We start from the raw sequence: 12477 nt of genomic DNA on the forward strand, positions 1-12477 counted from the left end.
AGAAATTCAACAGATTTCTGTATATTAATTTTGTATTGTGCAACTTTACTGAGTTTATTTATTAGAACTAGTGGTTTTTTGGTGGCTTCTTTAGGGTTTTACATGTAGAGTATCATGTTATCTGCAAATAGGGAAATTTTTTCTTCTTCCTTACCAGTTTGGATATATATTTTGTCTGATTGCTACAGCTAGGATTTGCAGTACTATGTTGAATAGCTGTGTGAACTTGAAAAAAATTATCTATTTGCTTTAAAACTCAGTTTCTTTATTTATAAAAGGAATATATCTCTACTTAGGAAACTATAAAATTAGATATAATAAATTAAAAATGCAAATCATGCCTTCTGGCTACTATTAGATGCCCCTTCCCAAAAGCACAACTTTTATCATTATCATTAATAATAAATTGATGAAGGAAGATATTATAACATCATTTTTGCATCCCTAAAGTATATTAAAATAACATTTAATTTTCATCAAAACCAAAAATAAAAGGCAAATATAGAAAAGAAGTAGAACTACATCTGATAAACCTCCTCTTATCTATGAACACAACACATGAACACACATGAAACCAAATGGATAGAATATTTCAGTTGACTCAATGTTTGTGCTTGAAATGATTTACCATAGAGAGTATTAGCCATTTAATGATAAACAATATTATCTCTAGCAATTCTCCTAAAGACTTTCTGAAATGTGCTTACATGTTAATACTTGTTTGTTCAATGCAAACTAATGGAATAGTTGACTGTGTGCTATCTAAAGATCTCAGTGGTCTCCAAACTAACTACATGACCAAGCTGATGAAGAAAAATTAGCCTTAGAAAGAAATGCACATGTGTGCGCACACACACACACACACACACACAAACAGAAAATGTGACTCAAGGAAAGGAAGATTAATTAAAAGCATGTAAACGTAAATTGTTATTTTGGTTTGCTGCAAGAGTTGTTTTTTTTTTAATTACAGTTACAATCAATGATACAAAATTATATTTTCTCAAAATTACCTAAGAATTCTAATCAAATTCAGACAGATATGTCAAAGAAAATTTCACTTATTATTAGGTCTTTCCATTAATATGCCTTTCCTTAAGCTATCAATGTTTTTTTTTAATTTATAAACATTATTAAATGTTAGTTTAAGGACAACACAAAAAATTCACCTAAGACATTTTATCTACTCCAGTGTATCCTACCCAAAATTGAACATGAAGACTGGATTCTAGCTAGAGCTCATTACTAATTTTGAATTGCAAAGAGGTGAAGACAACCTTTTTTGCCTCAATTCACTCATTTATAACACAAAATTAATGGCCACTCTGACTTCCAGAGAAGGTTTTTCAAAGAAATGCAAATAAATAACGTGTGGAAATATCCTAGAAAAGTAGAAAAGTAATCATACATTCTGATGTATTATTAACCAGTTTCTGATTAAATGGTTTTTGAATAAACTATAAAAATTTCACTTATTAGGTAAAATTCCTATTACCAGCATCTCCTCTTTTAATTCTAATGAAAATAAAATAGCTGATAATCATCAGAGCAACCACAAATTCTTCTGTTTCAAAAGGTGATCTAATAAAAGATTAAATCCACTAAAGGAAATTAAGATATAACAAGCACAGTAAAATAACAGTATTAATATTTTAATTATATGTCAATAGTAAATTGACCAACTTCTTTTACCATAAATTTTTAAATAATTTTTTAAAGTTTATTTATTCATTTTGAGAGACAAAGAGCATGAGCAGGGCAGGGATAGAGAAAAAGGGGGAGAGAGAGAATCCCAAGCGAGCTCCATACAGTGAGCACATAGCCTGATGCCAGGCTTGTTCCCATGAACCATGAGATCATGACCTGAGCAGCAATCAAGAGTTGGACGCTCAACTGACTGAGCCACCCATGGGCCTCATGTTCTTTCACCATTAATTTTAAACACACACTTACAACACACACACACAGCAATAGCATCCTTTAATCCTACATATTTTGCTAATATCTATGACACTGTCACAGTACAGTCTTGTTTTCCCAGCAATGCCCTCTTTCTTCTATGCTCACATGCCCTCTCCAGGGACACCAAACTTCATCTCTTCCATAAGGACCTCTAGTTATCTTTACCTCAAATTAATTTCTTACAGTTCCAACTGTTTTATATGATTCAAAAAATAATCCATAAATCTATCACTGAATTTTCATCTAGTTTTCTAAATCCTCTAGGTACCTTACTCATATTTTGTATCTTGTAAACTTGTCAGTGGTACACGTGTATGTTATCAATAACTATTAATACATATAGGTGAAGACTATATCAAATAAAGTGGAGGCAAAAAGAACAAAGAATAGTTCAAAAAGCAAAATGTGCTAGTGTGTCTCCTCTATCATACCTGAGAGAAAGATGTGGGACATGGATATATGTTTCCAATACTGGGGAAAAAAAATGTTAATCAAACCTCATCGCACTTTGGATTGAATGTGTCTTATAAATCTCGTTATTTCTAAGTTCTGCCTGATTACAGCCTTTGATTACTAATTTCACTTCTTTAAACCCTAGATATCAGAAAAGATACTGTGCACAATGGAGAAAGAATCCTAATATTCATAATTTCCCAGTGCGAAAGGCTGTCTCTGTTCATCTTTATGCTTTTGTATCCATAAGCATTGTTGGCAATACCCCATAAATAGTCTTTAATGTATAAACAGATAAATGAATAAATTGATGGAAAGGTAGGTGTCGATGTCAAAGTGTCTATTAATCTACATTTGTGTTGACAAACTCGGTCCCTGGGCCTACAAAGCCTAGAGCAACCACAATTGTGTGAAATGCACTATGTCTATGAGAACACTATTTATTTTATCACAAACCTTTCAAATGCCCACAGATCCCACTTGAAATATACAAAAACCTGTGCAGGGCCTACAGTTAAAACTAAATAATGCTTGGTGATTAACTTTAAACATAACTGTTTCATCGAACTCAGATTCCTTTTTCCTTCTTTGAAGGAAAACCAAACACAGTTTCCTATTTGAAAAGTAGGTTGTAACATGAAAGTTTAGTTCTCTTAATCTAAAGTCTGGTTTCTACTTCCATCTCCCTTTAAACTCTCTAAGGTAATCATTGTATTTATAAAACATAGAACTATCGTTTTCCTGAAATTTTTTCCTTGAAATGTTAACACTGAATTTTATGGGTAAATCCATTTCCCTATTCTCCCTCAGTGTTTAGTATAAATTATGTCATTTTAAGATAAGCTAGAATCTTAAAAATATTTCCTTTAAAAACTATTTAGATTTGAATTTCAAACAAAAATTTGAATACTTGCAGTTAGTATATAAGGTTGCCATAGTATGATTTTTATAGAAAATATTTTGATTTTATTTTTTATTCCAAGTCATTTAATGTAGATTAAACTTCAGTAAAAGCACAATATGACATATAAGTCATAAAGCAATTAAGGAAAACATCTTTGGTAATTAGAGATATGTAAAAATGTTTTAATGGTATACTTTTGTATGTACTTTTTAATCTTGGCAGGAAATTATGTAAGATTGTAAGATATTTTGACATATGTTACTCCAAAAAAAAAAAAAAAAAAAAAAGAACAATGACCAGGATAACAATTAACTGTATCTTTAACCTCACCAATCAATTCTCTCTAATATGTTTTTATCACTGAGAGAAAAAAGAACACTAGTAAAATACAGGGAATATTCTGTCCCAAACTCTTGGGAAAGAGGGAGTAAAACTGCTGTCTTAAGAATCTGCACCCCTTAAAGCAGTATAGGTCTGATTCTTCTTGACTGAAATGTAGAATCTAAAACAAAACAAAACAAAACAATAAGCAAACAAACAGAAAGCAGCACCAGATGTGTAAATACAAAGAACAAACATGGTTGCCAGGGGAGGCAACCATGGCAAAAAAGGTGAAGGGGAATAGGAGATACAGGCTTCTGGTTACAGAATAAGTCACAGGAATGAAAGATACAGCATTAAGAATATGTCACTGGTATTGCAAAAGCATTACATGGTGACAGATGGTAGCTATGCTTATGAGGAGCACAGCATAACAGAAAGACCTGCCCAACCCTACGCTGTACACCTAAAACTAACGTAACATTGTGTGTCAACTATAGTCAAATAAAAACTAAAAAAGAAAAAAAGTCCAGCATTGCTCTTAGAACATTCCCCTTCTCCCAATCTCAGTAACAACCTATGCTTCTCTCTGAACCTCTCACGTCGGTCTTTGAACAAAAAGAGAAGAGTCTGTCTTTTATCCCAGCGTTGCAGGGGTGGGGGCTCATCTCTGTGTATACCAGAGATGAGACTCTATTTCTAGTGTCTTCTTGCACATCTTGTAGGCCTCCACACTCCTCAGCCCTGCCAGACATCCTAAGCACTCATCATTTTACATCACATACCTAACTTGTTTTCACACAGTAAATAAGTCCCCTACACAGTGACAAAACATTTAGCTAGCTGAATTTCCATTTTAATGAGAATTTTAGTAATTATTTACATGTTACAAAAGTAACAGCATATTTGTTCAAATTTCGATAAGAGATAACAGAGGAGAAAAAATTAAAAACAGTAACTCACAATCACTCCATCAGAAAGTTACTGGATATGTTAGCATATTTAATTCTTACATCATTTTCTTTGCATCTACATATGTGAACATGCATGTAATGTAATTGTGAATGTACTGTGTGTATAATTCTATGCAAGATCATGTAATTCTAGATTCTACTACTTTCACTTAACATTTTATGCTGAGCTGTTCTAATGTCATTATTTTTTTTCACAAGGTCAATTTTAAAGAGATGGAAAAACAGACGTAAGATGAATTATCTAATCACATACCTACTTTTGTACACTTGCTATCTATTCAATATTTTGTCCTTATAAATTATGCTGTAATAAAAATACAAATTATCCCCCAAACCTCACAGTCATGAATTCAATTCTACCATTTTTGAATAACACTTTGATTGATGGTTATAATTTTATTTTTGTAAAAGCAAACAAAAAATAAGGGAAAAAAGTTAATCTTCTGCCAGGGAGGGCTGGGAGTGAGATTGCTGTCGAAGCTGTAACTAGCTCCCTTTGCACAAAAAATCCAAGTTTCTGCAACACAACCAAACTAAACGGATAGACCAAAATTCTAGCATGATGAAATAGTGACAAACAAAAAAATAATAAACGAGATTCATTTGTTTGATACTCCCAATATTAGTTCCTCTATTATTGGAATAATATTGATATTACTTCAATAATTTATTTTTCATGAAGAATACAACAATGGCTTTTCACCTTCTGTTCAGTATCTCAGACACCGTTCTTCGGGATGAGACTGCTGGGGGGCATTTACAGAGAAATACCAGGTGACTGGATCATCTCTAAAAGTGGTTATTCAGGATACTGACAATTTAAAGATCTTTAGGCTTCAGACCTTTCTTTTTTACTTACACATTTTCTTACCTTTCCTTTATTTTTTTCTTGCCTTTATGTTTGTTATCTTTGCTATTTACACATTTTTGCTTACTTAATTTTCACCATGTTTCTACATATAGGAATGGCTACCCTCAGTTTAAATGAAAACAAAACAAAACACAAGCTTGGTAGGCTCTAAAAAATTGCTGAGACCCTGGCTTGTCTCATTTTAGTGACTTCCCTATATCAATAGGTCATACGGTCACACATCACATAAAAGATAACAGGTTTAAATATCTGTTTTTGGAGATCACTTGGGAGAGGGCTTGAACTGGTTCCAACAGAAGTCCAATAAAGTCATGATTAAATCCAGAGCCTCACATATCATTGCTCCTCCCAAATAGCCATTTTTCAAAAACATTGTGCAACAGCTTACGTGCTGGGTGGACATGGGGAAGGACAGGTTTGCACAGATCAGAGGAAAATCTAGGCATATCATGAGAAAAGGAGCCGAACTGAATCCTGTACTGATTATGGATCAAGGGGCCCACGTTTATATATCAAGGAAAATATAATAGTTCACTCCACTACACTAAGTAAACTATTTACTGAGCAGAAGAGGAGTCCAGGCAGGGTGCTAACTGCTGGGGTGACTCGAACATGAATACGATATAAGCACCTCTCCTCAGGGCTTTCTGTCTCTTAGAGCTGATGTTGGCAAACTACAGTCAGCAAGTAAAGGGTTAGCCACTGGTCCACAATGGGATAAGGTTAATTGAAAGCACACATTTAGAAACTCCAAGGGCAATCTGACATCCCTGCAGGCCCAAATGTATAAGTGGACTAATCTCACTGCATAGTTGAACTAGTGGGTAAGGCAGTGACAGACTAGCTCTACAGAATAAAACCTCATTTCACAATTGTATAATTTAACATCAGTTTGTCTACTAGAACCCATATGTATTTAAAATCCAAAATCTATTTTTTTATCAAAAGGTGATTTAAAGGGTCTATACCCTACAGGATAAATTTTGAAACTGGCTAGTGGTAAAGAGTTGAAGATAAAGTTCTCAAGTTATCGTCTGATTTGTTATGGGTAAAAGCTCAAAATGAGTAAACTGAGGTTACCAAAACTGCATTAAAAATTTCCCCCACTATCATCCTTATTTTAGAGACTGATTTCTTCTCTACTATGAATATTAACAAAACAAAAAGTAGAAATAATCTAGATAAAGTTTATCCTCAGTAAGTAGTGTTGTCATCAGTCTAGCCTAGATTAATTAACAAGAAGGAGGCAAGCTCATTTATTACATTAAAATCTTTAAAACAGCAAGGCTAGTGCTTCTTCCAAATCTGAGAACAGGCATATAATATGAATCATTTCTCTCTCTCTCTCTCTCTCAATATTTGTTTAATTCTGATTTAGGACTAACAAAAAGAAGAGTAAAAGCAATACTCTCTATTAACTGCCTGTATCCAGTCTTCCAAAGATATATTTAAAGTTCTTTTTTAAAATTCCAAAATTACATTTTTATTTAATATATTTTTGAAATATAATTTTAGAACTCTTGAATAGAGTAAGGTAGAATTTGGGGTTGTATTTGGAATATGTAGGAATCTTTTTTTTTTAGTAATTTACTTTTGTTGTATATTTCAAAGAATTGATTCATGCCACATTTGAAATAACAACATGGGTTTCAATTATGTGAGTCCACTTACATGCAGATTTTTTGGATACACGACAGTGCTCTAAGTGTATTTTCTCCTCCTTATGATTTTCTTAACAACATTTTCTTTTCTCTACCTTACTTCATTATAAGAATACAGTATATGATATGTATAATATATAAAATATGTATTAATCTACTGTTTATGTTAACAGTTATCCCTAATCTTGTACTGTTTATTTGTTTTTCCTTATGATTTTCTTAAAAACATTTTCTTTTCTCTCTTACGCTATTACAAGAATACAGTATATAATACATGTAATACATAAAATATGTATTAATCAACTATTTATATTAATAGGCACTCCTAACCCAGTGCTTTTCAAGGGTCAGATATAAAAACAAATTAATTAAATTTAAAAATAGTGACATTTCACAATAGTTTTAGAAGCACTGTATTAAAGGAGATGAGGTATGTTATAATTATAATCAAGGTAGAAGTCTCTATATGGGAGAGTTTAGAGGTTTAGATGTTTAGAAGACGATGGTGACCCTCACAGCTGGCAGGAAAAATAGTCACTGGCTCTTTGGGCACTGGGTTTCAAGTGGGATAAAATTTGGGTTTTCAGATTAGGGAAGAGACTGGGGCAGAGAAAATAGTGTAGGCAAAGGCATAGAGCAAGAAAGCTTTTCAGCTTATGAAAAACATCAAGAAGTTCAATGTGTCTGAAATACAATGTAAAGCAGAATAGTAGACAAGAGGCTGAGCTTAATTCTAAGAGGCTTGCTACAAAGGGAAGAGTTTGAAATTTATTCAATGGGGTCCATCTGATGTTTTTTGAGAAATTCATTAACAGTTTTTAGCTGGGCCTTATAAAGTTTTAGTTTACAGGAGAAGGAGACTGATGGAGGGACTGGTTGGAGATCCATGTGATGAAAAAATGGGAAGGACATTCTCTTTCTTAATTAGTTATAAAAATCACATAAACGTACACATGTATTAAAGAAAATTTAGAGAGAATAATGTATAGGCAAAAAGAAAAAAAAAAGGCAGGCCAAAATTCAGCCATATGCACACAGCCATCTGCACACATATCACATATAGATGATATGATATAACATGCCATCAACACTGTTTTGAAGACGTCTTTATTCACTTTTTATATCATAAACATGTCAACAAATATCTATCTTTCTTTTAGTGACCACATAAATTAACATCGTATAGATATACCTATGGAGAGGACATTACCACAATATTAAAGATAACAGGATCAACAGCAATGAAATCCATAGCAATGAGATTATCAAAGCAGCTGGAAAGTGTACTGGAGACTGGGATTGGCATCTCAGAGTCAAACAATGAAAGAAGTTGAGTTTTAGACTTAAACATAGTGAGGAAAGCAGGGTCCATCTCTTATCAGCTGTTTTTGGATACATACTTTTTGCTTAAGTTTCAGTTTTCTGGGGTTCGTAGTTTAACTTTACATGCTATTCAGGAAATATGTATAGAAAATATCTAGCACAAAGCCTAACACAGAAGTCCCTCAATTAATGTTAGGTCTTTTTTTCATGATTGATTGATCATCAAATGAATGTGGGGAGATGAATAATGTTATAGAAGATGGATTTCCAGGTTTCAAGGTGATGTAACTAGGAAAAAGATGCTATAAAAATGGAGATTTCAAGGATATGAGCAGATTTGGGGGAAGAGAGTTGTTAAGCTAACCATGAACATGAGCACCTATCCAAGGCTGCAGTGACATTCACAGATATATTAGTTGAGAAGCAGCATAATGAATGACATTGCTTCACGACAACCTAGACACGTCAGGGCCATCTCGACTCCCTCCTTCTCCTTGACCAGTAATGCAGTAAGTGCTCCTAGGTGACCTCCAAGAATCAAACGAAGCTTCCAAATGAGCTCAGCTTTGACTCCTTTAAGCCATGCATATACTAAGAAAACCTAGTGAGACATCTCATAAATAGAAAGATCACATTTCACCTTTTGATATAATCTGTGATAATGAGGCCAAGGTTACACATTTTATCCACAGAGTTCCCACTGTATTTTCTGGCTATGTGAGGAATATGTAAATAGGCCAAGTATCTAGTGATTGCCAGAAAGCAGATCTGAGCTGGATAAGAGAAATGAATGAGTACAAATCTATTCCTCTACTTGAAAAGCAACCCAGTATATACAATCTACTAACTACCAGTATGTCAATTTCTTCAGGCGTATTTATAAAGAGTGTCTGCCTCTAAGAGCTTAAATTTTGTTTCACCTTGTTTAAAAGCTTGTTTTTGAGCCAAATTATTTTATAAACATGTTAAGTCTTAGGTTTTACTTAGAGTATGATGAGAAGAACACTGCAGCTTTGTCCTAAGATATTTTGTCAAGATTAAGTTTACCAATGATTGGTAAAGAAATCATGAAAAAAAAAATGATGAAAATAACTGACTGCAAATATGTTACTTTAGTATCTTGTAAAGTGCTAAAGTAGAATGTGTGTCCTAGATATTGAAATGTGGCTTAATTTAGCATGCAGTTCACTGCTTATGTATCTGTCCAGTCCTCTGGCACTTCAATATCAAAGTGTCAGTTATACACAGGAGTAAATGCCTCTTTAAATAGTCCAAGTTCACCTGAGAAAGGAGAAAAGTCCATGATTTTTTTTCTTGATTTCCAAAGACTATGCAAATTTCTATAGTTTGGCCCAAACCGTGGTAAATAAAACAGAATGTTGCTGAACAGTTCAAATCTATTGACTCCTGATTTTTTCCACAATTTTTATGTCATCTCCTTTAATAGAAAATAGAAGTGTAAGCAAGTGCAAAGACGATTTTGAAATTAAAAACAGAAGAAATATTTGTGAGACATCCATGCAATGACTGGTAATGATATACCTCTCCATTAGCCTTCTTTAGTCATGGGGCTCATGTGAAATAAATACAGCGTACGTCTAAAGTAATCATAATGCAAGGCAACAATGTGGCAAATCCCAAAATTGTGAACAATTCAAAGTGAAAATATACAAATAAGTTAATAAAATGCTATTTTGTTTTCTCTATCAATAACACCATCCCCATGGCACACATTCATATCCCAACCAATTTCAACTGAAACTTGAGTTTATCTAAAAATAACAGTGGACTTCAATTAAATACATTCATTCATTTATTCAAATCGTGTCTTCTGATCTCCAGGAATTGTATCAGGGCCAGGTAAACAAGTATGATTTGGCCTCTGCCCTCACAAAGTAAGTTACATCCTTTTTATAGCTTCCACAAATTAACATTTAATTTGCAGGCATAAATGCACTTAATTAGAATATTAGAGAAGAAAGAATGGGGTGTATGTAAGATGATCTTTATTAGATGAAAAAGCAAAGCTCCTTTTATCTGTCATACAAATAATCTAGTCTATGCCTTGAAAACAAGCACAGTTATTATCTCTAAATAAAGTGAAGGGCAAATATTAACAGTTATCTAACCACAGTGATTAGAATGGTCAGGCAAACTGGAATATTCAGGAAATGGACACATGACTTCCTTTTTACCAACACATTTCTTATCCAATAATTTCCCCTATTACCTTTCATTAAGAAAAACCAAAGTCCATAGAGCCATTCAGTGGTTTTTATTTTTCATTGTTCCTTTTTAAATCTAAAAGCTTTTTTAAAACTTTTGACAATAATAAAATCAGAACTAACCTAAGAAGAACTGAGATGCTTTTTTTGTTCTGTTTTGTTTTTGTCTTTTGGGGCTTTTTTTTACCAAGCCAGAAAAAGAAAGTGCGATATATCTCCATGTCATATGTAAGTATTTCAACTTTGCAAAGATTCTCCCTAGTTTGTAGCACTTAAAGTTAAAAAGAAAAGCCACACAGAGAAAAGAAAACTAATCTGATTGCCAAATTTGAAGCATTTACATACGCAGCCTCCCAAAATCTATACTTCTACAAGTATAGATTTCCACACCAAAAAGCATTATCCAGAGAAATGTTAAGATTTAGCACATGCTTAAAGTCACATAACTAGCAATCATGAGGCACTGCAGATATAGAACAATCTAATACTTGAGAATAATTTGAATGATGACCTATCTTAGGAACTGGCTTTCTCTCATATGAGCCAAGGTATTAATTTCTGATTAAATGGTACATTGGTATATATAATTGCTGAAGCATAATGTTAATTAAAATATTAGCTACCAAATATAATTATTTCATTTTAGTTACACGGAACTCAAAATAAATACAGCACATACAGATGTGTGCACATACCATTGATCCACCGAGCTTCTGGGTCATGAAGCACAAAATCTTTCCTAAAGAGGTCTTCTAAAGACAATCTGGTTTCTGATGAATTTGTGAGTTCATCTAAAATAAAACAAATCTTGGATTAGACACGTCTTATGTTAGTTTTCAAAACTAATGCATTATAAAATTTGGAATATTTTGTTTCAAAGATATGTTGAGGACAACATAGTCATTTTAATATGGCCTTTGGCATTTGAAGCTTTTTGTTTCATGAACGTTTTCATTAAATTATTTTAAATAGTATAATTATCTTCATCCAGCACAAATTTAATAGATCAATCCCTTTTTATGTAATGATATATAATATAAAAGCAATTAAGAATTCCTGTTGGGCACTGTGCCCACACATTTTTCATGGTTTAACCATAATCCATTCCATTACTTTCCAAAACCACTTTGACATATTCTCCTAACGCTAAACTTACATTTTTGTTGTAAACACCAAAAATGAAAGAGTTGAGGGTCATAAAATAAATGATAAAGAAACTTCCCAACTCAGAAGGAAATTCACCAAACAGAACGAATACCATGTTCCCACAATTACTACCAAACAAACACTAAATAGATTTAAAAGATAAACATAAAAATTCAAATAATACAATTGCTGAATATTAATAAAAAGCACATTTATATAAGCCCCTGACATAAAAACTAAGTGCACCCCCCTTTTCAATTCAAAAATCTATGAAATGGAAGAATAATATGGATGAAGTACCCAAATCAGGCATAACAAACATGCTTTTGGTACTAGAGGCGATAAAAAGTGAGCAGTATTTCATTTTCTTTTCAATAGCATTTTTTATTTACTGTATAAAATCATCTTTGTTACCTTTCAGCTGTGACCTTCACTCTGGTTGATACTAAAATGTCAAAGACATATACTAACCTCATTAGATATTGTTTTTTAAAGGTTCAGCCTTATTGCAGTGAGAGCTTTTGTTTCTTCCAGCTGAAAAGCTGTGGTAGAGAATCAATAACTTCAAATGCAATTTCCTTTCACATGAGTCAGCCATGTATTTAACCCACAAAATAATCACTACAAAACACCTGGA

At 32.9% G+C, this 12477-nt stretch overlaps 1 protein-coding gene across 1 annotated transcript in view; it reads right to left on the minus strand.

The window, feature by feature from the left end:
* DPP10 (dipeptidyl peptidase like 10) overlaps positions 1-12477 on the minus strand; it is a 646469-nt gene that overhangs the window by 461357 nt on the left and 172635 nt on the right. The window contains exon 3 of the mRNA XM_042994282.1: positions 11390-11485. Coding sequence (XP_042850216.1) covers positions 11390-11485 — 96 coding nt within the window. The remainder of the gene's footprint in view (positions 1-11389; positions 11486-12477) is intronic.

The sequence above is a fragment of the Panthera tigris genome, chromosome C1 (genome assembly GCF_018350195.1).
Source record: "Panthera tigris isolate Pti1 chromosome C1, P.tigris_Pti1_mat1.1, whole genome shotgun sequence".
Lineage (NCBI taxonomy): Eukaryota > Metazoa > Chordata > Mammalia > Carnivora > Felidae > Panthera > Panthera tigris.